General features: G+C 42.4%; 2 protein-coding genes across 5 annotated transcripts in view; one reads left to right on the top strand and one right to left on the bottom strand.

Annotated features, from left to right (window-relative positions):
• Positions 1 to 489: 489 nt before the first annotated feature.
• On the bottom strand, positions 490 to 26,453 carry LOC139420381 (glycogen debranching enzyme-like). Of its 2 annotated transcripts, none has more exons than XM_071170422.1 (32): positions 26,387 to 26,453; positions 25,737 to 25,889; positions 24,601 to 24,811; positions 23,877 to 24,046; positions 23,111 to 23,314; positions 20,518 to 20,699; positions 20,256 to 20,367; positions 19,909 to 20,035; positions 18,675 to 19,018; positions 17,820 to 18,007; positions 15,132 to 15,255; positions 14,494 to 14,657; positions 13,540 to 13,641; positions 13,187 to 13,342; positions 12,677 to 12,827; positions 12,350 to 12,474; positions 11,916 to 12,028; positions 11,594 to 11,728; positions 11,244 to 11,374; positions 10,883 to 11,019; positions 10,406 to 10,539; positions 10,038 to 10,213; positions 9,752 to 9,854; positions 9,308 to 9,533; positions 8,911 to 9,022; positions 8,666 to 8,801; positions 8,387 to 8,499; positions 7,971 to 8,182; positions 7,503 to 7,600; positions 6,583 to 6,670; positions 2,338 to 2,471; positions 490 to 1,166 (listed from the first exon to the last, which is right to left on the bottom strand). In XM_071170422.1, exons 2-32 carry the CDS (start codon positions 25,816 to 25,818, stop codon positions 1,049 to 1,051), a joined length of 4,608 nt encoding a protein of 1,535 aa, XP_071026523.1. In that variant the 5' UTR covers positions 25,819 to 25,889; positions 26,387 to 26,453; the 3' UTR covers positions 490 to 1,048. The 2 variants fall into 2 exon arrangements, with proteins under 2 accessions (XP_071026523.1, XP_071026524.1); XM_071170423.1 differs by lacking the exon at positions 15,132 to 15,255 and adding an exon at positions 15,775 to 15,898 and having other exon boundaries at positions 917 to 1,166.
• LOC139420383 (ferric-chelate reductase 1b) overlaps positions 1,606 to 26,933 on the top strand; it is a 61,230-nt gene continuing 35,902 nt past the window's right edge. Inside the window, exons 1-3 of one of the 3 annotated variants that reach the window (XM_071170424.1) lie at positions 1,640 to 1,955; positions 7,529 to 7,622; positions 11,251 to 11,392. In XM_071170424.1, the coding sequence (XP_071026525.1) occupies positions 11,345 to 11,392 (48 nt within the window). In that variant the 5' untranslated portion in view covers positions 1,640 to 1,955; positions 7,529 to 7,622; positions 11,251 to 11,344. Of the gene's footprint in view, positions 1,956 to 7,528; positions 7,623 to 11,250; positions 11,393 to 26,933 lie in introns of all 3 variants that reach the window. The other 2 variants (XM_071170429.1, XM_071170430.1) reach the window with 2 other exon arrangements.

Here is a 26,933-nt window from a genome sequence, read left to right as displayed (position 1 = left end):
TGGCAGGGTGATATTTCTTTGATTTCACATTGAATACATGGAAGTTGACAACTCAACCAAATGTAAATCAAAACTAGACGTTGAACTGACATCTGTGCCAAGTGGGACCCTTGCTATTCCCAACAATAGGTAGAACATTATAATAATTTCACTGAAATGACTGAATACAATCTACCACCAATCTATGACAAAGATACCAAGGACGATGACTGGAATTATACAAGAGTGTTTTCCTTTTTGTAATGATTAATATTGACAGGATAATTGAAAATGACAGGATGTGAGTGGCACTGAAACTGTGCTGTTGGTTGAGTCTCCTTTGTTTCTACACAGCTAATTGGTAAAAATGTCAGTACGTTGGGAAATGCCACTTCCAGTATGTACAGTAAGAATCTGTAGGGGGTGAGGTCTTCCAGTAACAGGGGATAAGTGAACCATGACTTTGCAGAAAAGAGGGGGTGAATCATGACATTGCACAAAACAGCAAGAGAGGATTACTTCATGATTTATTTCTACTGGTGTTATCCACACAAGTTTGGACTGGAACACAAATGTGATTTTTTTTAAATACATTTTTTTATTATGGTGGTGTAGCATGTGAAGCATATTCTTGTGGTGGATCTGATTCATATTTCTGATTCACAGTTCAACGTCTCATCAGTCACAAGGACAAAATAATATATATATATATATAGTATGAGACAGCATTTAGAATGGGAAGAAGGGACAATTCATCCCTGCAGCAATGAGAATGCAGAATTAAGAAAAAAGTACTTCTGAATGTATTGAATAGTCTAACCGATTTTAAAGCAATTAAATATGTATTGACTACAATGAACATGCAAGCCACATTTATGAAAGCATACATTGACATTGATATCAACATGTAACAAAGAGGTTTAGGGGTTTATGTTGTTTAAGGCAGTTTTGTAGAGATAGCCACATGGTTCTAGCTATGGTGTGTGATAATGGTTAAAAGGGCTTCACGAAAATATTGCATAAAGGAAATATTTTTGAAGACTGCAAAAGAAAATAAGATATTCTCCATCTACAGATCATGCAGCACCTCCAGTATGGTGGCGATAGACCAGGCCTGAGTCTCACAGCTGAAGGGACAGTACTGGCCATTCTCATTAGTCAGCTCAGGTAGACCCTTCCAAGACGATCTGGTGGGTGATAAAAGACAATACTGATTATGTGACAATTATAATCAATCACATAAATTGAGTGAAACAATAAAACAAAGTAATGTACACCTTAAGGATAGGGGGCAGCATTTTCACTTTTGGATAAATAGCGTGCACAATTTTAACTTCCTGTTACTCATGCCAGGAATATATTAAATGCATATGATTAGTAGGTGTGGATAGAAAACACTCTGAAGTTTCTAAAACTGTTTCAATCATGTCTGTGACTATAACATAACTTATGTAGCAGGCAAAACCCAGAAGAAAAACTGTTCAGAGTTTTTTTTTTTGCCTGACCGTTCCCTCAGTTGTCTTTGCCAAGGGATATTTGATAGCGTCCATTTTACAGTTCCTACAACTTCCACAGGATGTCACCAGTCTTTGGAATTGGGTTGAAGTTAATCATTGGTGCAACGAAGAAGAAGCACATCCTGGAACAACGTTACACTGTTGAGTTACGCAGGATGAAAAAAGGTGCATGGTTTGTTTACTTGCTCTATTGAATACAGATTGCCCCATCTACAATTTGATCGATTATTAACCTAAAGTTGTATTACAAAAGTAGTTTGAAATATTTTGGCAAAGTTTATAGGCAACTTTTGAAATGTTTTGTAGTGATGTTGTGTTTTGGCAAGCTGTTTTTTTCTGGATCAAACTTGCTTTATAAATGGACATTTTGGGTATACATGGACGGAATTAATCGAAAAAAAGGACCAATTGTGATGTTTATGGGACATATTGGAGTACCAACAAAGAAGCTGGTCAAAGGTAATGCATGTTTTATATTTTATTTCAGCGTTTTGTGTAGCGCCTGCTACGCTAGTTCTTTTGTTTACTACTGGTTGATGGGTGCATGCTATCAGATAATTTGCTTTCGCCGAAAAGCATTTTTAAAATCTGACATGTTGGCTGGATTCACAATGAGTGTAGCTTTAATTGAGTATCTTGCATGTGTGATTTAATGAAAGTTTGAATGTTATAGAATTGTATTTGAATCTGGCGCTCTGCATTTCCCAAAGCAATTGGCCACTTGAGACGCTAGCGTCTCACTATCCTCAAGAGGGTACCTTTCACCTGAATTGTTGTTAAAACAATTGAGAACATGATAGCATTTGAAGTCACCTAACAAGTCTTTGTGCTTGTGTCTTACCTCTCGAAGTGGATGTTATGCCTAGAGAGGACATTCTTCACCAGGTACACAGTCTTGTCATATATCTCTGGCCCCATCTTCTTGGCAAAGTACAGTTTGGCTCGTAGGAAATAGCCGACTGGCCAGAGCCACTCCTAAGAGAGGGAAACACACATTTACAGTTACCATAGTGCAGGGGCTACCAAACTTTATTGGCCCGTGGCCCCATCCAGGCTGTATCACAACCGGCCGGGATTGGGAGTCCCATAGGGTGGTGCATAATTTGCCCAGCGTTGTCCGGGTTTGGCCGGTGTAGGCCGTCATTGTAAATAAGAATTTGTTCTTAACGGACTTGCCTAGTTAAATAAAAAGGTGAAATGTAAAAACATTTTTTTTTATATAAAAATATTAGTGATATATAAAAATATATGTATATATTTTTTAAAAAGCGCGACCCCACCATGCAAAAACAGTGATGCAATCAGCAGCCAATGTAACTTTTTTATTTGGGGCCTTGACAGTATTACAAATCAGTCAGATTACGTTGAAAGAATCTTAATCTGAAGGAAGTACGGCATGAAGTGGATAAAATGCATCCCAGTACCACCCACGTGACTGCAGTGAAACATCACTCTGTTGGGGCTCCTAAACAACTATTGCCTGATGATCTTTTGAATTTCCCAATAGGTTTATATTGTGAAATTCAAAAGATCATCAGGCAATAGTTGTTTAGGAGCCCCTACAGAGTGATGTTTCACTGCAGTCACGTGGGTCGTACTGGGATCCCCTAAATCTGCTGTTGGAGCCCATTCAAATTAGCCCCAACATTGCCTTGCTAAATCTAGTTAATTCTCTTAAAATGAAATACCATGACTGTTTTCTCATTAGTTTGACATTTTATTTGAAATGTCTGATACAACATACTCTGGTGATATCGTTATCTACAGTGCCTTGCGAAAGTATTCGGCCCCCTTGAACTTTGCGACCTTTTGCCACATTTCAGGCTTCAAACATAAAGATATAAAACTGTATTTTTTTGTGAAGAATCAACAACAAGTGGGACACAATCATGAAGTGGAACGACATTTATTGGATATTTCAAACTTTTTTAACAAATCAAAAACTGAAAAATTGGGTGTGCAAAATTATTCAGCCCCTTTACTTTCAGTGAAGCAAACTCTCTCCAGAAGTTCAGTGAGGATCTCTGAATGATCCAATGTTGACCTAAATGACTAATGATGATAAATACAATCCACCTGTGTGTAATCAAGTCTCCGTATAAATGCACCTGCACTGTGATAGTCTCAGAGGTCCGTCAAAAGCGCAGAGAGCATCATGAAGAACAAGGAACACACCAGGCAGGTCCGAGATACTGTTGTGAAGAAGTTTAAAGCCGGATTTGGATACAAAAAGACTTCCCAAGCTTTAAACATCCCAAGGAGCACTTTGCAAGCGATAATATTGAAATGGAAGGAGTATCAGACCACTGCAAATCTACCAAGACCTGGCCGTCCCTCTAAACTTTCAGCTCATACAAGGAGAATACTGATCAGAGATGCAGCCAAGAAGCCCATGATCACTCTGGATGAACTGCAGAGATCTACAGCTGAGGTGGGAGACTCTGTCCATAGGACAACAATCAGTCGTATATTGCACAAATCTGGCCTTTATGGAAGAGTGGCAAGAAGAAAGCCATTTCTTAAAGATATCCATAAAAAGTGTCGTTTAAAGTTTGCCACAAGCCACCTGGGAGACACACCAAACATGTGGAAGAAGGTGCTCTGGTCAGATGAAACCAAAATGGAACTTTTTGGCAACAATGCAAAACGTTATGTTTGCGTAAAAGCAACACAGCTCATCACCCTAAACAGATCATCCCCACTGTCAAACATGGTGGTGGCAGCATCATGGTTTGGGCCTGCTTTTCTTCAGCAGGGACAGGGAAGATGGTTAAAATTGATGGGAAGATGGATGGAGCCAAATACAGGACCATTCTGGAAGAAAACCTGATGGAGTCTGCAAAAGACCTGAGACTGGGACGGAGATTTGTCTTCCAACAAGACAATGATCCAAAACATAAAGCAAAATCTACAATGGAAAGGTTCAAAAATAAACATATCCAGGTGTTAAAATGGCCAAGTCAAAGTCCAGACCTGAATCCAATCGAGAATCTGTGGAAAGAACTGAAAACTGCTGTTCACAAATGCTCTCCATCCAACCTCACTGAGCTCGAGCTGTTTTGCAAGGAGGAATGGGAAAAAATGTCAGTCTCTCGATGTGCAAAACTGAGAGAGACATACCCCAAGCGACTTACAGCTGTAATCGCAGCAAAAGGTGGCGCTACAAAGTATTAACTTAGGGGGCTGAATAATGTTGCACGCCCAATTTTTCAGTTTTTGATTTGTTAAAAAAAGTTTGAAATATCCGATAAATGTCGTTCCACTTTGATTGTGTCCCACTTGTTGTTGATTCTTCACAAAAAATACAGTTTTATATCTTTATGTTTGAAGCCTGAAATGTGGCAAAAGGTCGCAAAGTTCAAGGGGGCCGAATACTTTCGCAAGGCACTGTACCTACTGCATACCCCTTAAAAATATACATTTTTGTGTACATGGTGTGCTATTAGCATGCTAACACTCATTAAAACAGACTGGTAGAATAGCTAGCCATTGTTAGCATTCATTGGTTGAAGTAACTTTTGAGTTAGAGTTTACTGGTGACTATGACATGAATATATATAATTCACAACATTTAGACAGGAGCTATAATCCAGTTACAATACAAAACCTTTTTAGTTTTTACTTTGTGTCATTATCGCTTGAATTCAGGCTTGGCTGAACTGGTTTCAATAGGGAAACATTTCTTCTGTACCCCGCTTCTATAATTTTAGTTGAAAACATCACTTTCCAGTGTCGACCTGATGACTTTCTGTGTAGAAAAGAACATCCAGGTATTGACATTAAGGGTTGACCCATTGCCCGAAGCAAGTGAACTGAGCAGTCACATAAATTAAGCCTGCTCTGAGGTTGCACCATTCGGCAGGTGATTGAGTTTTTTGTATTAATAAATCATTCTAGTAGCCTAAAAACTGATCTTTGTGGTTCCTCCACATCGACAGATAATTTATGGAATTCATGGCAGTCAGCATGCAGTGAGAATTATTTAACTGACAACCAAAATACAAATAATTCCAGTACTGATCTTCTTGGTTCCCCCTTATATTATGTCATACTAATACAATTGCTCAGAGAAAGAGATTTTCTTTAACAAGTAGTAAAACAAAGTCTAACAAAAATCTAGTTTAATACTCCAGCACCCTCATGATGCTGTTGACTTTAACAAGGGCCACAGGACAAGTGGAAGCAAAATAGCCCCATAACATCCAATGATGCACCACCATATTTTACTGTAGGTTTGAGGTACTTTTCTGTATATGCTTCCTTTTTGAGACGCCAAACACACAACTCGTGTGCGTGTATCCAAAGAGCTTTTTTTCTTCATGTCATCTGACCATAGCGCCGCCTGGAGTTTGATAAACGGCATTGGCACTTGGATTGGAACCGGTGCTATGGTCAGATGACATGAAAATAGAGCTCTTTGGCCACACAGTGGTGGGTTTGGTGTTGAAAAACAGAAGCATATGCAGAATATATACTGTAAAAAATATGGTGGATATTTGATGCTATGGGGCTATTTTTGCTTCCACTGGTCATGGCGCCCATGTCTAATTTTCATTTTCGGGCAAGTGATCATAATTTTTTGGGAAATCCCAACATACTATTGTCTTGCATGATGGGCAAGTGCCTTTCAGACCTTAATGTCAATCCCTGTCATCATTGCTTTCAATGTTCTTTTTTGCCCAGTTTGATTTGGTGCCTGGTCCTGTCCACTCTTCTAACGAGTCCTGCTTGGCTTCTGAGGATCGTGGAGGAATACAGAACGTCCATATTCATGAGAGTCTAAGCTTTCAGGATTGTGGTCATGACAGGATATAGCTTCAACCGTTCAAAAGTTACATTTGTACATTTCAAGAGCTACATTTGTTGGAAGAAAACAGAAACCATTCTGTTTGCCACAACAGCATTTAGCAGATGTTAGAGGTTACTCACGTAACCGCGGTTCTATGAACCAAGTTTCTCTGGCGACCTCATTTTCAAATCAGGTGACCCCACATGGGAACACGAACCCTAGTTTGGTACCATACAATCACCATTAAGTTCCTGTCTACTGACTAATGTTTATGTGGGCTGCAATAAATGTACTTACAGGTCCTTGATGGTAGTTGAAGCCCTTAGCAACATTGAAATTCTCACTATCCAGAGCATTATCGTAGACACCACAGTACTTCATGTCACTTTATGAGGGGAAAGAAAGAGAGAAAATGTTAACTGTGGGACAAGGAGGACAGGAATGAGATAAAGAATGACTGTGGTGCCAGAACTGGGTCTAGTCCAGCTTTTCCCAAACTCAGTCCTCGGGACCACAAGACGTGCACGTTATGGTTTTTGCCCTAACACTACACAGAGTTTGGGAAAACCTGGTCTAGTCTAATGTGTGTAAACCCTACATGACGGACAGGGGGCGCTGTTTTGAAGCCCTGCACACCCATTTTTCTAATCTTCCACCATTGTAAAAAAAGATTTGAGAAGCTATAAAAATGCATTTACTAATGTCTACATTCATTTTTTGCTAAATATATTACAGACAACTTAATAAATACTTTTAAATTATATTATGTGAACTGAACATATTATAAATATAACATTTACCTTAAAAGGTGTATTTTTTGAGAGTACTACCGTCACTGCATGTCCCCACTACAATAAATATATTCCTAAATACCTGTCAATTTGTCCATTAAATAATGAATTGGAATACTATAGAATACCATTCTTTCCTACGGAGGACTGCTTCTTGTGAGGAGTACCAATGCGGTGGCCGGTGGCTTCAAAGCCTCTCATTGGCCAATACATAGCATCAGAAATCCAGGGTTTGTATACACCATTGGTCTAGTCTAGTAGGTCTCCAGACTACTTTGTAGCGAATTCCTGATACGCCACCAATTTCGTAACTGTTGATCTTCTTGATCTGTCCTCTACCCTCTCTGCAGTTCCGAGCTGTCTAAATAAAGCAACAGAGTGAATGTGTTACTGTAAATGAGGGTATGGATGAAGCATCCCACTCACTCTGGATCTAACGTCTTCATTCCCAGGGGGCCGAGCAGCTTCTTCTCTGCCATCTCTAGTGCCTCCCAGGCCCTTTCCACTGTGAACAGCTCTGGAGCCTGGAGAACACAGAGAGAGAAGGTACACACAGAGCTGAGATACTTGACCTAAGACAACAACTTGTACAAGTGATACATCTTTGTAAATTGGGTTTGCAAGACTCAAATAATGTTCAGCACAAATACATTGGTAACCTCAGTACACCCACATTGAGAGGGTTAGGGTTAACCAGAGCACTGACTAGCCTAGTCTTTACAACACCGATGAGGTAAGTAGGTAAGCCTCATCAGTGCCAGATCTGCCCATATAGTAGGGGCCTATCTTCCCGTTTCTTTAGCATGGGGCAGTTTGATGTTGTCCATTCCTTGGACAGGACGCTAGGACATTAGTTACAAGGCTAATGAGGCAGTTAAAAGGAGCCGTGCTTACCACCACCATGGTGATAGCAAAGTTGGGCCTGAGCTGGTAGTCACACCAGGGACTGGAGGCCCCATAGCTGTCCTTGTAGATGCCTCTCTTGTGCACCAGGTCTGGGTGTTTCTCATTGGGGTCCTGAAGGTTGTGAGACACGTAAAACTTCTTCTCAAAGTTCTCCTGGATCTTTCTGTTCCACTCTTCATAGGGCACAGAGATGTTACGACCTAGAAGAGAACAGATATGTCTAGCTTCACTATGGAGAAAAAACCCCCAGCAATTTTACAATTTGATTGTTTAAAATACAAATTTCACATCTGAAATTACTATGTAGTAGTATCCCAATTGTCATAATGGTCTAATTTTGTAACATTTGAGGATGTGAGAAAGCTGGGAAAAACATGAAGATTTGGGTTTATTCCAGAACGTACCATCACTTAGGATGGTGAGGGTTGCGTAAGGGAAGAAGCCGTGCGTATGAAGGTCCACTAACCAGCGCACTGTGGACTTACAGAGACCCACTATCTCCACTGCAGAGCCATCCCTGGAAGACACGCAGGCACAAACATGCACACCCTTGTGAAAACACTTAACTCAAGGGGAAAAGAACAAGCACTGCACATACTACAATAGATTACTATGGATATGTAGGCTTGTCCTAGACTGAGTGAAGACAAGCAACTCTTTACCAAAGGAGAGGAAAACAGTACCTAGGTGTAGCTGGGATTCCTTTGTTATGAGCCTTGTCACTCTCTCCCATCTTGTCCATCCATGTCCCGCAGTTGAAGCGATTTCCTCCATAGACAAACCCAGTGTCTTCATTCACCTTGGCCTCAACATTAAACCCTGGTAGGGAAAGACAAAAATCGATATGATAAAACACGTAAATAGCTGATCAACCACGCCTCTAGATTTGCATGTGTGTGTAATGTGTGTGTGCGCGTGTTTATCTTGCCTTCATCGGTCATGTTGCGATCTATCTGTGGTCCAGCGTTCCTCTCCCTGAACTCCGTCCCCTGCATATGACGCGTCATCGCCTCATGAATGACATCATACAGGGGCTGGATCTGCAGAGTTAACATCACAGATACAATTTAACATGGGCAGACATTTAGGTCCTGTCTAAAAGTGCTTGTTTGAACTTCTAACAATAAGCACATTTTTTGGACTGCATCGTCAGATCTACACAGAGTATGACATATCAATAGGCTGCTATAACCAAGCTGTTTGACCCCAGACATGCCCTAGTCTCATGAGCCAGACTTAAAGTCTTGCGGTGACGAAGCGAGACCACCATGCCCCTTACTCATGCGCTGGCGGGCTGTAGAGTGTGTGTGTGTGTGTGAACCCACCCAGGCTCCAGCGGGCTGTGGCTGGGACACATTGGTGGGATACATCCTTGACACAGGGCACATGAGGATGTTGACTCCGTCAGGCACCATGTTGCAGTAGTCCTGGATGCACTGCAGCCACCACCATACTGCGTCACGGCAGTTATAGCGGGCGCCAGTCCCCTGTCCCAGCAGGTTGGGGATCAGGCCATACCTCAGGGTGCCAGCGAACGCCAGGATTATGTTTCTATGGAAAACAGTGACAGAAATTAAAGGATTCATCTTTATAACTCTGATGAAGGGCAAACAAAACACTGGTGTGAAATCCATTCAATTGTTTGGCAGCATCCAATACCACAGGTGTACTGGAGTTTGTTACTTAAAAAATAAATCATACTTTAATTGAAATATATACCCATTCATCAGATAGGACACCGATGTTTTACTGGAGAATGTGACACGTACCTGGCCTCCAGGTGTCTTCCTGTCACCAGCATCAGACCTCGCAGTGCCATGAAAGTGTCCCGGCCCCAGCAACGGACCATCCCAGCCGCAAAATGAGGAAGACCTGTAACATCAGACAGACAACCATTAGCCAACCGGTAACAGAGACAGACAGAGAGAGAGAGAAAGAAAAAGAGAGAGGGAGCTAAAGTGTGTGGATGTATCTGTAAGTGTATAGACTGATTGGCTGGTCCCCAGTAGGGATTGCCCAGAATAAAGTTGAATTGAATTGAATGAAATGCCTTACCTGCAGCCAGTGACACACAGCACTGCTCTTTCTCGTTGGTAACGCCATTGAGACGGTAGGGAACGTCAAGCAGGGTGGGTGCCAGGGGGGGAAGGGCGGGGTGCAGGCCCACTCCACACATCTGTACTGAGCCCAGAGCTAACTGCTTCACCAGGGTGGAACCGGTCTGGATGAAGCTTAGAGAACCAGAGGACAAACACACAGAGATGACAAGCTGAATTTAGAAGTTTGAGGAATGATTTCAAGTTTCACCTTTCATTCAGAACAGAATTATTTTTGTACAATTGTTTTTTTATTTTTAAGTACTACAAATTCAGATGTTTCTATTTCATTTATGAATAGGAATAGCTGGTTGTTATTCAACCTACTTTGACATTTTATTGAACACAATATCCAAGGCGGTGGTATAAGCCCCAACAATGATGGAGTCGAAGTAGCATGGCACCAGGTAGCGAGGGATCCGCTTCAGATAGGTAAACATGGCCTGGAACCACTTGCCTACCTGAAGGGACATCAAGAGACATATTAATTAAAACGGCAAAACTGTGTGTGTCTATGGCCAGTTAGCAGGCTAAATAGACATAATCAATGCAATACAACAATGATGCTGAGTGTATGAGTGGTAAGGCTTGGTAAGGATCTGTAAAGTTCCAATTGAAGAATCACCATGGCTCTCAAAAACATTTGAGTGGACTCAAAGGAATAGACATCATCTTGACCAGATCTGGGTGCCAAATAGCAGCCTACTCCCTATGAACAGTAGTGCACTACTTCTGAGAGGTGCACTACATAGGGAACAGAGTGCCATTTGGGATGCCACCATGGTGAGGTTTGTCATGTCTTACCTCGCCCAGTGCTCCTCCCTTGATGACCAGCCGGTTGCTGACGTAGTCCATCATCCAATCGCCCCGTCTCAGGTTGTCACAGAAGGGGTGTCCCAGGTCGTTTTTGGGACGAATGTCCCCCATCACTGACATCAGACCTGTGAGTGTCAAAAGAGGTTACTCCATCTGACAAACAAACTCATCATACATATCCATTTCAATGTAATTAGTCCCTAAAAGGAGGAAGGGTAGCTTGGCGGTCCTGACTGGTAAATGGAAGATCATAGTTTTACGGTTCCCGGCACAAAACGGTTAACACTGCAATATGCATGCAGTAGGAGTCATGATTTTCCTGAAAGCCCCCCCCCCCCCCGTTTTGTACCTTGCAGGCCTCCGTACTTGAGACTCATCCAGGAAGGGATGTTGTAGCAGCCTCCACCGTCCTCCTGCTCTTCAGCGTCACAACGGAACAGCAACACGTTCATGTCCGCCAGGGTCACCTTGGACATAATACTGGGAGGGAGCAGACAGGTAGGAAGATTAAATGTAGGCTGGATTAACATTTACCAGTGGAAGACAGCCTATGAAAAAGTCTTACAGCAGTTGCTTAATTAGTTAACATGTCTTGTGTTGCAATGCATGGATCAGATATTAGCAGAGATATGGGCTGAGATTCCTTACAAACGTAACCATCAATTTACCAAGTGAAAGAATTATCTAGAATATACGTACGCTGCCAGTGGAGTAGTGAGTATGGCTGGGGCGTTGTTGTCAGGCATACTGCCCGTCTTGTAATGGTCACTGAACTGGACCAGGTGTCTCCTCAGAACCCCCACCAGCTCCTGGGACCTGGGGTCCAGACTCACCCTGGGGACAAAGACCACGGGTTACAGACTCGTAAGGCATGACTCAAGAGTAGGAGTGCTGATTTAGGATCAGTTTTGGTTTTTCCGATCATAAATGCATATGGTATGGACACGGGGGAGACTCCAACTCCTAGACACTTGATATATACAGCACGTGAAATTACCTCAATAGGACAGTGTATTCTTACCTGAACACTATCACACTACCAGGGCTGAGGTGTTCGAATTCAATCTCCTGGACAAATTCACTGCGGCCCTTACACATGACATCATCCTGTTTCACAATCTTGCTGTCATGTAACTGCAAGACAGTTGGAGTAGAAAGTGTTCACACCATCAGCGTCTTTCAAATTAAGTAGAATTCATATACAGGTGGTTAGACTGAAGAGACCCGAGAACAAAACCTGTTTTGTGCTACACTACACTCTGTAATTTACCAAGTGTGTATGAGACTACCATAACCATTCAACAAGAAAACAAACATTGCCAACTCTGCGACCTGAGCAAATCCTGGCCCACTTCTTTCAATAGAAAGGAATGATAGACTAGAGGGATAAGCTTGCAACTAGTATTCTAAACCAGGGTGTAAAGTAGTAATTCCATGGTGCTATTCTCGTGTTACCTGGATGTGTTCTCTGATCTCTAATGTGTGATCAGGGAGACCGTTGATGCTCTTCCGGTCTTTCTGGTACGACCCAGCTATCCTCTCCACGGTCCTGGCCTCCAGTACCACCTCCTCTATTTTACCTGCAGGAGAACACAGTCGACACTGACCTGATCTGGGTTTTCATGGAAACTACTAAAGGAAGTGATATCAAGATGATTAGTGATAGATAGCCTACTGCGGTGATACTCAATCTGGCTCCTGGAGAGCCACAGTAGTTCTGGCTTTTGTTCTTTTGGCTGTGGCTCTCCAGGAGTAGGATTGAGGGAAACTGGGGTACTGTACCTGGGATGCACATGGGGGGAACCTCCTGTCTATATTGATAGGTCTCGGGGTTCCTGAAGGCAGTGTGACACACAGCTACCACAGACTGGTGTGTGCTGGGACAATGTCTGGTTACTGCCACTATGTCCTCATCCACCTGGTCCACATAGACCTGCAAACACACACACACACTCTTCTTTGTTGTGTTCTTCAGTAGAAGCACTTACTCTGCAACTCTACAATTCAATATTCCCTCAAAAGTGTTTCCGCTTCTCTCAGGTTAAGTCCCTTGCTGAGCAATTCAGTTTAGTTCCCCATGTCCAGTTTCTGGATGGCCATTTTCAATAAGCCTGGTCCTGGACTAGAAAGCACTTTCCATCAAGATTCTGTATTGAGCATGCTTTATAGTCCAGGTTCAGGCTAAATCTGGATCTGGGAAAACAGTCAAAAGACATTTGCTGGCTGCCCATCCGTACCCATGGCTATGTGCCCAGTGTATGTCTCAGAGTGGATCTTAGAAGTCCCTCTAACCTGCGAGAAGCCCTTAGAGGCCAGTTCCTGGTGCAACTTGTTGAGTGCCAGTTTCCCAGCGATGATACCACTCTGGGAGTTCACCTCCCCTGCAGAGGAGGGCTTGGCCTCCGAGTTCCACTTTGGATAGAAGCGCTCCTCCTTCACAACAGAGATCTGCACAAGAACACACAGGAAGTTGGAATCCAACGTAGAACTAAACACTGTCTGTTTCATACATTGTCAGCAGTTTCAATATAGACGAGATAAATATAGAAGAGATTTTAGCTTACAGTTTTGTCTTTGAAGTGAACTCACTTTACAACACGCTCACAAACACACACACTTCTGATAATCATGGCCCTTATTCATACCTGGTGAGGGACCAGCTCGTCATATCCTCTAGTACTGCCTGTAGCACAACTGGCCATGGAGACGATAGCAGAGCTCGGGAGGGAGTCGTACACAGAGCGAATCTACAACACAGAAGAGGAATAGTAAATAAATAACACCAACAAACAGTCACAACATCGATCAACAATAACACTACTACAAACTCAGCAAAAAAAGAAACGTCCCATTTTCAGGACCCTGTCTTTCAAAGATAATTAGTAAAAATCCAAATAACTTCACAGATCTTCATCTTCAATGAGCCATAAACAATTAATGAACATGCACCTGTGGAGCGGTCGTTAAGACACTAACAGCTTACAGACGGTAGGCAATTAAGGTCACAGTTATGAAGACTTAGGACACTAAAGAGGCCTTTCTATTGACGAAAAATGCTCAGGGTCCCTGCTCATCTGCAAAGACTTTACTCAACATTCAATTATCTGGCAACATCTCTGGTGGACATTCCTGCAGCCAGCATGACAATTCCTCAAAACTTGAGACATCTGTGGCATTGTGTTGTGTAATGAAACTGCACATTTTAGAGTGGCCTTTTGTCCCCAGCACAAGGTGCACCTGTGTAATGATCATGTTTATTCAGCTTCTTGATATGCCACACCTGTCAGGTGGATGGATTATCTTGGCAAAGGAGAAATTCTAACTAACAGAGATGTAAACAAATTTGTGCCCAAAATCTGAGAGAAATAAGCTTTTTGTGCTTATGGAAAAAAATGGATATTTTAAGTCAGTTCCTGAAACAAACCCTTTACATGTTGTGTTTATATTTTAATTCGGTATAAATACGGATGTTGACAAATTCCAGTGACATATTGTATACTACCTAATTAGGACACTCATTGTCATGGGTAACAACATACTGTACACTACCTGAATAGGGGACTTGTCATGGGTAACCCCAGCTACATACTGCAAACTACCTGGACAGGGCACTCGTTGTCATGAGTAACATCCAGGAACATGGCATGGGCGATAGAGGGCACCAGAGGTCTGAGGCTGGGCTGGACGAAAGAGCCCACAGGCTCTCCACCAAACCTGTAGACCAGCCTGCCCTCCTCATGACTGTCCCCTGCACTCATAGCCTCTGAGGAAGACAGAGAGACAGATTATATTGTTATTGTAGAACAGGCAAATGGTTATAGCCAATATGGTCATTGCAGTCATTTATAAGAAAACAAATAACCCAGGCTGATTTAAATAGTGAATGAATTCAGTTAACTTCAAATATTACCACCAACGGTCCTTTTTTAGCCAAGAGGCGATCAATTGCAGATTCATTCAGTTTCCCGTGTATCAATATTTTATAAAAAAGGTATTTCATACCATGAACAAAGCCAATAGCCAACTTCACTAACACATATCCATGCCACATGTTGAAGCAAAACAGAAAACAGTAAACATGTATTTTTCTATTTCTATCAAATGTGTAGACTGGTCTCAGATCTGTTTGTGATCGTCAACTCCATTGCTCATTGTCAAGGAGTTGGCGAGACTGCACAAATAGACTGGCAGACAGGCTATAGATTAAGTGCCATTTGTGCATTACCCAGGCTCTTACCTCTGATGAGGGAGGTAATGGCCAGTCTAGTGACAAAGACATTGTCCAGCTCCTCGCTGCCCGTGAACAGCTCAGCCACCACATACAGGTCAGGCTTCAGCTCGCGAGCTCTCTCCAACATGTACTACACACAGCACAGCCACCCACACCACAGGCCAAAGCCAGGGCATGCAATGCAAGAAAGGCATGTGGGGGGGAGATCAGACAGAGATGAAAAAAGATAGGAGGAACAGAGGAAAGAAGGGGGTTTAGAAAGTGAGATTAGATATGAGACAAGAGAGGAGGAGAGATGTGAAGGGGGACAGGCTAGGCAAGAAAGAGGGAAAATATGAAAACATCTCACACAGGGGGTGGGGGGGAGACATGCAAAGTGTCAATTACCATGCAACAAAATGTTAGAGGGAAAGGAGGAGAGTGGTGTTGGGAAGGGTAGTAAAGATATATATTAATGAAGGAGAATTTGATCAGGATAAGTATGATGAAAATATCAGATTCAAAGTAAGCCCGTGGCAGAAGAGGGGAATAAGATTATCGAAAGAAAGAAAGAGAAGGAAAGAAAGAACCAACATTTAGGATCATGCTCAGTCAGAATGCATCAGTCCAGTTCCCACAGTCCTACAGTACGATAAGGCAGAAGCAGTACCTCTGACCAGACTGGTAATCCCCAGGCGGTTTACAAACACATTGTCAATCAGCTCGCTGCCCGTAAAGAGTTCAGCTATCACATAGAGGTTAGGTCTGACCCCCCTGGCTGTTGCCAGCATCGCCTACAGAGCACAAGGTAAAACTTCACTTAGAGTGGTGACATGTAGCATTCATAAAGCCTTAATATGCATGATGGTGTCATAATTCCCTACATAATAACATTAAGGGCTACATGGGGTTCAATTGTTTTGTTGAATACTACGTACATATTTATTTGACACTAGCTATTTTAACATTCTGAATACCTATGTAAATAAAGTATTGCCGTTTTTTCTTTTAAAGATATATACACATTTGCAAAAATAAAAAAATAAAATAAATGTTTTTTTACTTTGTCCTAATGGGATATTGTGTGTAGACTGATGAAGAAATTAAATTTAATCCATATTAGAATAAGGCTGTAACGTAACAAGATGTGGAAAAAGTCAAGGGGTCTGAATACTTTATGAATGCACAAGGGCAGGAACAGCCAATAGAATCTCACATTCTGAGACTAGGGGAACCCAATTTTGAATCTAGAAAACTTTTAAATATCTTCAGAAAGTTGTTCCCCGAGCAATAAAAATAAGATCATTTTTTTAAAAAAACCTTTATTTAACTAGGCATGTCAGTTAAGAACAAATTAGAATTTACAATGATGGACTACTCCGGCCAAACCCGGATGACAGAATCGAACCAGGGACTGTAGTGATGCCTCTTGCACTGAGATGCAGTGCCTTAGACCACTGCTCCACTCGGGAGCCCAAGAATAGTAGCTACTGTATGTTTCCATGAATTTGTCCAGTGTTTTTTTCCCCCTCTACATTAGAAAGTTAGAAAATATTCTGAACAAAAATATAAAAGGCAATATGCAACAAGTTCACTGATTTACAGTTCATCTAAGGAAATCAGTCAATTTAAATCCATTTATTAGACCCTAATTTATGGATTTCACATGACTGGGTAGGGGTGTAGCCATGGGCCTGGAAGTGTTTTTCCCCACAAAAGGGCTGGTCTCAGACAATCAAGCAGGTGAAGAAGACAGATGTGGAGGTCCTGGGCTAGCGTGGATACACGTTGTCTGCGGTTGTGAGGCCGGTTGGATGTACTGCTAAATTCTCTAAAACGACGTTGGAGGCGGTTTATGTTAGAGAAAGGCACATTCTATTCTTCGGCAATAGCTCATGAAACATGGGACCAACACTTTACATGTTGCATTGATATTTTTGTTGAGTACAGATGCAACAATTTCCTGCTAGGGTGCATTTCCATTTAACTATCTTGCATCAGTAAAAACAGCTGGACATAATGACGTAATTATTTTTTGTTTTTTTGCAAGTGTCGAATAAAAACCACAAAAGTTAAAGCGCTTCCATTACCCATTTAGGCTGATTGTCAGCAATTTATTAATGTAGGCTGAATGTCCTCCTACCCATTTGTTTAATGTCTCAGGTAGCCAGCAAAAGCCAGCACAGATAGAATGCAACATTATTTTTATAGCCTAGTTGAAAAATTTGATAAAGCAAGCAGTAGACATTTAGAATGAAATGTGGAGTGGAGCTTTATAGTTATCACGTGCTCAGCGTACTATGACTTCCAATGTGGCACCGTCATAGGATGCCACCTTTCCAACGAGTCAGTTCGTCAAATTTCAGCCCTGCTAGAGCTGCCCCGGTCAACTGTAAGTGCTGTTATTGTTAAGTGGAAAGTCTAGGAGCAACAACGGCTCAGCCGCGAAGTGGTAGGCCACACAAGCTCACAGATGTAAACAATGTAAAAAAGAAATTGCCAACGTTTACTGACACCGGTCATATTCAGAGGATGTTGCGTGTTCGTAAATTCATCAGTTATTCTGCGCTCTCGCACTCTCAGATGAGAGTGCTCTGAAATCGGAGTAGATAGCCAAAGTGAATTTACGAACGCACCCTAAGTGTATCACTGAATATATTCACCAGGATATGTAGCTATGAATGGTGCACCTACAGTCAGATCAGCATACTGTACCTCGGCCACATGTAGAGGAGTGGAGTGACAGTTGTCCAAGCGCACGCCCGCAAAGTGTTGGGCTGTGATCTCTGTATACTTCTTCATGTGGGCCCACAGGTAGGGACAGTCCGCTGGTTTCTCACCGTAACGCAGCTTCACACTGTCTCCCCAGCAGATCAGCTCCCTCCTCAGGTACACATTAGAGCCTAGAGACAGGGAGGAGTTGCACACCATCACACTAGTTGGGTTGAAATCAATGATATCTAAACCTTATATTAGAAAATAGTCACATTTCTCAAGGAAAAGTACATTATCATCTGGATATAACAATCCTAATGTACCATAAATCAAATGTTTTTATTTCACCTTTATTTAAGTAGGCAAGTCAGTTAAGAACAAATTCTTATTTACAATGACGGCCTACACCAGCCAAACCCGGACGACGCTGGGCCAATTGTGCGCCGGCCTATGGGACTCCCAGTCACGACCCATCGTGACTCAGCCTGGATTCGAACCAGGGTGCTTGTAGTGACGTCTCTATGACTGAGATAGAGACGGCCTTAGACCGCTGCGCCACTCGGGCACTACATGTTTTCATGACAAGTGGTCAGTAAATACACAGGGGGTGTGAAAACATGTAGTGCCCGCGTGGCGCAGCGGTCTAAGGCCGTCTCTATCTCAGTCATAGAGACGTCACTACAAGCACCCTGGTTCGAATCCAGGCTGAGTCACGATGGGTCGTGACTGGGAGTCCCATAGGCCGGAGCAACATTTACAAACTTTTCAAAGACAAGTATGTGAATACTGAGCATGTTCTGTTCTGTTTAACTCGACCGGTCTGTAGAAATAGTTAGAACAGAACTATCAGCTGACCTGGCTCTGCAAAGTTCCTCAGGGGGTCGTCTGACATCACCCAGCCGTTGTGGGCCAGGAAGTGACACGCTTTGTCTGTCTGGCTCATCAGCTGCATTTCCTGGTCAAAGGTCAAGTTGTCCTCAAACGGGAAGGTGAAATATCCACACACCACTGGATGGTTCCTGGTAATAGGTCCCAACTTAGGCCCGTGGTCTGCAAGGCGTTCGTACACTACATTTCCCACAATGCAGTTGGTGGCCTGTTCCTCATGGTAGTGCATCTCCTTATAGCTCTCCACATTCAGCTCCTCTAGTCTGTTCCTCAACCAGTTACAACACTCTTGGATGGATGAGGGCTCATTGCTGGAAATCAAAATCAAATTTTATTGGTCACATCCACATATTTAGCAGATGTTATGCCGGGTGTAGCAATATGTAACTATATGAGTGGCACAGAAGCATTTGTAGACCCAACAGTGGTGACAAAGCAAATCCCATCTTAAGATAAATCGGGATCATTGCTTCAAAGAATTCCTGTTTATCTCAAATGGGTTTAAAGCACCCTTGCAAAGTGTCTTAGCGGATGCAAAGATGGGTTAACAAGCATAGTAATTGTCTTATAGAAGGTAGAATACGCTACAAGAAAGGTGATCGGCATAGCAGTGACTCTATGAGCAGGTATGCTGCTGTATTTATTATAGATCCCCATTAGTTCCTGCCAAGGCATCAGCTAGTCTTCCTGTGGTACAGTTATACATTACAGTACATTCATAACAGATTTCACAACATTAAGTGTGTGAACTCGGGCCTTTACTCTACTACTATTTATCTACTACACAAAATCCATGTGTACATGTGCGTATAGTATTGTGTGTTCGTATACATGTGTCTATGTTTGTGTTGCTTCACAGTTGCTGTTCCCTAAGGTCTATTTTTAAATCAAATTTTACTGCTTGCATGAGTTACTTGATGTGGAATAGAGTTCCATGTAGTCATGGCTCTATGTAGTACTGTGAGCCTCTCATAGTCTGTTCTGGACTTGGGGACTGTGAAGAGACCTCTGGTGGCATGTCTTGTGGGGTATGTATGGTTGTCCGAGCTGTGTGCCAGTAGTTCAAACAGACAGCCTGGTGCAATCAAAATGTCAATACCTCTCACAAATACAAGTAGTAGTGAAGTTAATCGCTCCTCCACTTTGGACCAGGAGAGATTGACATGCATATTATTAATGTTAGCCCTATGTGCGAACCCACCCATTGGGTATGAAGGTCTCCAAGGCTGAGGTCATGTCCACGGTGTTTCCGAAGCGTCGACAATGGGGGTCCGGGAGGATCCTCAGACGCTTCTTATCCTCATTCTCTAATCTCACTGCTTTGCCTCCTGGGTAGAAAACATCAAACACAAAAATACTGAAGAAGATTAGTGCACCAGATGTTTAGTGCGAGCTGATTGCTACTTCAACAGTGGAAGCACAATATCTGGAACACAAATAACTTGGCTCAAAAGAGATATTAAAAACATAATTCACCATTCATCCCATTCAACATAATTCAATTTAATGACACTGAAATACAAGTCCTGAGTGGTTGGTAGCCCTTACCTGCCTGAAGCAGCTTCCTGAACTGGTCCACAGCCTTCTCCACGTTCACCTGGTAGAACTCCCACAGCTTGGTCCTGGGGTAGATCTCATCCCACAGGACACCTCGCAGCATCTACAAGAGGCAATCAATCAATCCAACTATGTCCTAAGAGGGACACTTGGGTTGAAAGTAGGGTTACTCAAAATATCTCTTCATTAATTGGATTGACAATTTTCCTATTTCAATACAATACAAAACAGAAGGGTAACCCAACCAACTCACGTGGAGTTGGTGTTCATTCTCGATGTGAGCAGGAACTCCATGGCCACTGTACTTCCCATCTGCGATGTCACAGGTGAGGTGCCACAGAGCCCTGTCCAGCACCCAGGCTGGCTTCAGGTGAGGCGAGTTCACCAGATTATAGCCACACTCAGGGTGTAGACATAACCACTTACTGTTAGCAGCTAGGGAGAGAGAGGGGGCTGTTACTAACTGTTACTAGGTTGTAGCCATACCCACTGGGCACAGACGTCACTTCATTGAAATGACGCAGAAACAACGTTGATTCAACCAGTGTGTGCCCAGTAGGTGCAGCCACAACAACTTACTCACAACTAGGAGGGAAAGAAGGTAACAGTTGTTAAAAATGACAGAGGAAGAATGGATCCAACCCCAGTAGGGAATTCTCTCCAATGTCATGGAATAAGACATATTTGGAACACATTCAACAATGGTCATTTGCGGGTCGTACTTAAGTACCAGAGATCAATAAACTTAAAAACACTAAAGGGGTAGAAGTTGTGCAGTGCACCCTAACACCGTTGCCCTTTACATAGGACAAACATTGCAGAGGCAGCTGTGGCTCTTGCATCATGGTCTCAGTTTCCTCGGTCAGCATTTAGCCTCTTCACATTGAAGGTCAGATTGAAGTATTCCCCTTTGCAATGAACCAGCCAATCACTCCATGACACTGTCTGTGTTCCAAATGGCACCCCATCTCCTATATAGTACACTACTTTTGACCAGAAAGTAGTGCACGGAATAGGGAATATGATGCCATTTGGGATGCATCCTGTGTCTTCAAAGGCAACTGAGTGAGGGGGCTTTAAAATGTTGCCACACTGCCACACCATGTTCACACCTTCATTAGTTATTGGTGCTTATGATAGGGGTGGAAAGATAACCATGGCTCCCCCATGTCTGCAGCACAATGTGTGAAGCTGAGTTTCTGATTACATTTTTGCCTAATAGTGGATTGTAATAAATGTGGTTGTTTGACTGTGCGCTCTCTGTGACATGATTATGTTTCAATTTATGACTAAGTGCTTCAACTTTCACCGTTGCTATGGACATCCAACACATGATTGTTCTATTAATTTGTACTGTTAGTGTTATCACAATGGTTACCACCATTGATTTGGTAACAAGAAGTCAAACATGTTTATTAAATCAGTATTTTCATTGTGTACTTCTAGTAACGATATAGGATAACCTGCTGTTCACATACCATCTTCCTCTGTCCATTAACACGTGATGTAAAGGTTGCAAATCTCTCCTCGCATACTGGCTAATGCATTGGCAGTAGTCCTGCTGACCATACTTGAGTGGATGCCAAAGTCCACTACAACCTGGCACCAGTTTCTCTGTCATAGCCTTTAGACTACTAGAAGGGCATGAGTCACCATGACCCTGCAATATATTCATGATACAATTTTGATAAATATACATGCATTTCCTTTTAAGCTGGACTCTTGGGTAACATTGTTTGTTTTGCTGTATAAAAACAACCATGTATTGGGCCTCCTGAGTGGGATTCGATCCCGGGTTGTATCACAACCAGCTGTGATCGGGAGTCCCATAGGGAGGCGCACAATTGTCCCAGCGTTGTCCGGGTTAGGGGAGGGTTTGGCAGGGTGGGCTTTACTAGGCTCATCGCGTTCTTGTGGCAGGCCAGGCACCTGCAGGCTGACCTCAGTCATCAGTTGAAAGGCGTTTCCTCTGAACACATTGGTGAGGCTGCCTTCCGGGTTAAGCAGGCGGGTGTTAAGAACCGCGGTTTGGCAAGTCATGTTTCCAAGGACGCATGACTTGACCTTCGCCTCCTGAACCCGCTGGGGAGTTGCAGCGATGAGACAAGATCGAAATTGAGGAGAAAAAAGGGGGTTAAACACCCCCAAAAAATAACACACTGTATTTGGTATATTTGAAAGGGATTGGGGGTAAGAAACATGGGACATTTTCAGTCAGGTATTGAGCTCTTGATATTTACCCCATTGCATTTTATGATGGGTTCACACCATGACTATGAAAGATTTACAAGCATATGTTTTGTGTTGGATTCTAAACTTGTGAAGTATGCACTTGTCCTTTTCAAAGATCTGAACATTCTGGACACTAAAGCCACTTGCTGTCCTGAAGATTATGAAGAGTATTAAGGCTATTTTAAAAAGGGAGCTACTACATATCACCTCTGCAAAGTTATATATTATATCAAACCCAGGTTATCTGAGAAGAGACTTTGCTAACCCATATTTTACTATCAGTCAGTCCTGCAAGCCTTCCCTGTGGCTTGGGAATAGTACCCAGAAGGTCACAGTCATAACTCTTCATGAAACACTATCTTCTGAAGAGCTTAGAGATGAGATCCCCTGTCTCTATAAATGGCAGCATGGATAGGTATGTTACATATCCAAGCGGTATGTTACATAGCCTACCACACCACCATTCACAAAATGGGAATGCATTCATCCTACAGTGTCGAGAGAGTGTGAGCCGATGCTCATGTGTAGAGTGCACCAAATGATGCCCTATTCCTTTAATAGTTCATGACTTTTGACCAGGGACTATAGTAGTGCACTATACACTAAAACAATACCTGTATGGTTGTAGACCACGTCAGTGATGCAGACCATGTTCCACTCTTTCTTCAGTTTCTCCACCAGGTTGCCCACATCCATCCAGGTGTAGTTCTTCCCTTCAGTAGAGAACTCTGGGTTGAGCTCCAGTTGGTCGGCCAGAGAATAGCAGGAGCGAGACATCCCTAACTTCTGCAGCGGGGTGAAGTGGATCATGTTATAACCTATGGAGAGAGAGAGAGTTTAGATAAAAATATATTATGAATGAGAAATGTGAATCTATGAACGCACAGTAACAATTATGCTATAGGTACGTTACATGTTTTGCAATGAACCCAATGCGTGTCTGGACAGACAGATACTAAGAAACGGCAAACACTGCAAATATTTTTTGCAGATATTAGAATGGGTCAATGCCCACCAGTATAACCAAACAGATCTCAACCACTGTGTGATTATCCCCCAAACCACAACTCTTTGTACAGCACAATCTATACGATGAACCAATAAAGATGAACTCTGTATTTGTTAGTATCTGTACTTTTGAACTGCAGGCACATGATTAAGAACAAGCAAAAACAATTGCTGTACTTTCAAAAATAATTATTTACTTCAGCAATTTAAACCAAATTAAATATGTGACAGTGTGACACTTATGAGTAAGGACAGGAATTTTTCCTGACCACGTAACCCGAGCAGGAGAAAAACCCATTTATACTGACGAAGACAATAGCCATGCTTCTGATTGTTGGCCAGCTGACTATGGTATCCCATTCTGCCCCTCACCGGTCTCCTTGGCAACCCTGAGCCTGTCCTGCCATTCGTCCAGAGGCCCCAGGCACTTGGCCAGGTATGTCTGAATGGCAATACAGTCCAGGGGTAGGACATGGTTATCAGCACCCACACGCAGCACTGGGTCCACCACTATGTAGCCACTACCAGTCTTCTCTTCAGTCCTGGGAATCACACAGACCACATCAGGCAATACAACAGGCAACGAGATCAATCAACAGCATAACGTGTATGGGATAAAAGGGTTGACTATTGAGGTTGAGCCCCAAAATCACCTGTAGGTTTGTTAAATAATAATATTTATTATTAGAATTATTATTAGGGTTATAGGGTGCTTATATAGTCCTGTTTCACTGCATGTGCAAGTGGGTAACCTGTACAAGTGTGAGGCGTGAAATGGAAATACGTTTTTTGCATATCTCACTCCCCCTGAGACACTCTCGGAGACTGGTGTCACAGACAGGGATTTAACTGTGATTCACCAGTTTACATTGTGACTCTTATGTCTTGTTTTCAATCAAACACATCATGATTAGATGTCAGAAATCAAAAAGAACAGTGCATAAACAGTGCTGGCTTACCACCACCACATATCTAGTACATTTTGATTCAATGTGAAAGTACTGCACACAGAACAGTGAACGGGAATCTATCTTGTACCCTGCAAATAACTAGATGTGTGTACACTCCTTCTGAACAAGAAACAGTGCTTTCTTACCCAGCACAAAAGTAATACTGGTAGGACCCTGCCACCTGCAGGTCCAGTTTGCAGTACTTGTCCGAGTCATCCTCTCTCCCCGTTGGGTTTATCCAGTTCAGAGGCCAGAACTTAAGCCGGTCAAACTTCTCTCCCTCCGCAGGGTAGTTAGTGTGGACCTGCACATGCCTCCCCTGCAGAGTGGGCCCCAACCGGAACTGGAGCTCAAAGCCTGATGGTAGAATAATAATAGTATGTCATTATCATTACATAATAACAAGTAATACACAAGCAGGATATGTGCTAAAAGCACTGCTGGAGTCTACAGTGAAATCAGAAAGGTTCGCCCTGGACAATGACTGGAACTAATAATGTCCTAATGGGAAAATGTAAACTTGGATAACACATAGGCAGCTGTTATGGTGTCCTGCCAATCAAATGTGCATTAAAACTCAGTTTAAAAACAAATCCAATGTCTGAAGTGATGCCCGCCCAAGAAATTGATCTTGCCAAACAGTAGAAACAGTACAGCTAAGCCACAGAGAACACAAGGCCTTTTACCTTGCTATTTATAGCTGCAAACTTTTCACTAGAATATTTCAAGATAGGCTACTACTTTAGCCTACCACTCCCCCATTAACTAAATGTGCATTTCAATGTCTATATTTTCAACAGCAGGAATAATATCCCTCCTGGGGGTAAAATAAAAGCAAGATAGCACCATACAAAAAAACAATTGTCTAATAATGACAAACTTCAAATAGCCTATAATTCACAGGACTGTTTTTTGGGAGGGGTCTGTTCCAAAAACTTCGTAAATAACAAGGTTGCCAACAAACAACGCATACAAAGTTGTATAGCGGCAGAATAAGATACTGCAGTGGGCAATTTAATTATGTTTTTCACTCACCACGTTAATTAAAACGTTAAGAATAAACTACGTGGTTAGTTGATGCCTATTCTGCAGCTAGTTAGCGAGGTGAATTGGTCATGCTACTTTGTATGCGTTGTTTGTTGGCATCCTTGTACTTTACGAAGTTTTTGGAACAGATTCCTGTTGGAACGTTCCACAAATTATACCCAGTAGTTTTTGTTTGTATTATTCGCAAGTGTAAATGTGATGTTGCCCAGGATTTGAATGGCCATTGCCTACATACCTTGCTCTAGTCGGAACAGAGTCCTCTCTAGTCGCTCCATGTCATTCAGGAACAGTACTCTGGTCTGTCTGCTTCGAACCATTTTGACGTTCCTTTTTTAGGGTGTCCTTTTCAAGCAGGAAGCGGTGCCCACAGATTCCTACATGACACTCACTTCAATAGGGGGAGAGACCGAAGTCATGAGAGATAACGCCACCGTGTGAAAGAACACGCTATCCTGCAGCACAACGTAAATACATTAGGCTAGCCTACGTGCATGTATGTGTGTCCATGGGTTTCATATGCACATAACTGGCCACGGTAGCCTATTCATAAATGTCTCTCTCTAAACGTAAGGAACAGCATAGGCCTATACATGTCGCTTTTATTGCTGTTCACACACGTTCATGATTTTTATTCAGATCCCCATTAGCTGTTCAAGAAGCAGGAGAAATTCTTCCTGGGGACCACATTCATCAAAAGTAAGTTAAATAATAGTTGATCTCTTACTAAAAACAACACCAAAACTGTTTGGCTGTATTGAAATATAGATTTCTATTTATATCTTCAGCCCTGGTAGAAGAAACGACACATTGTAACTATGAACGATTTTACACGTTACAATAGTTGCAACATAATAGTAACATGTTTCTTTGCTAGAGGTGAATCACCTTGTTTTTCCGTGTGCTCACTGCCAGTGTTGCCATCTCATTTTCAGGGTAGGTTGCTAGAGGCAGGTTGATTTGTTGCTAAATGACGTTGTGATGTCATAGCGTGATAACGTAAAACTGTGTCATTACGTAGAATACACATTAACGTTACTCAAATTGACTACATTGATATCAAAATATTTACTCCTGATACGAACCTTGGTAGAGCATCCTACTGGAAGCTAAATAGCTCATTATTAAATAATGATATAGTTAAATTTGAGGTTAAAGATCTGCTCTCACACTTTTGGGAAAGGGCTTAATGAAGAAAAATCTTATTGCAAGAACTGGGAGCTCTTTAAATTTGAGGTGTCCAACCAAATACCTTAGAAAATATGGTAGTAATCTTGCTAAAACCAGAAGAGCTGAGGAGGAAAAGGTGATCATTAAGATAACTTCCCTTTCTCAGAGGTCCCCAGCCGACCTCTTGGGGGAGGAGAAGATGGAACTAATTGAGTTACAAAATAAACTGGATAATATATATAAATTAAAAGCAGAAGGAGCCTTT

The sequence above is a fragment of the Oncorhynchus clarkii genome, chromosome 11, assembly GCF_045791955.1.
Source record: "Oncorhynchus clarkii lewisi isolate Uvic-CL-2024 chromosome 11, UVic_Ocla_1.0, whole genome shotgun sequence".
NCBI lineage: Eukaryota > Metazoa > Chordata > Actinopteri > Salmoniformes > Salmonidae > Oncorhynchus > Oncorhynchus clarkii.
This window is presented reverse-complemented; position numbering and strand designations above follow the sequence as displayed.

Excerpts from the sequence above, each read along its gene's own strand:
- LOC139420381 (XM_071170422.1), bottom strand. The coding sequence starts at position 25,818 with ATGGTTCGAAGCAGACAGACCAGAGTACTGTTCCTGAATGACATGGAG. Across the intron at positions 11,729-11,915 it reads GGTAGTGTGATAGTGTTCAG|GGTGAGTCTGGACCCCAGGT; the intron begins GTAAGAATACAC and ends CTTTGTCCCCAG. Across the intron at positions 9,534-9,751 it reads GGAAGACACCTGGAGGCCAG|AAACATAATCCTGGCGTTCG; the intron begins GTACGTGTCACA and ends TGTTTTCCATAG.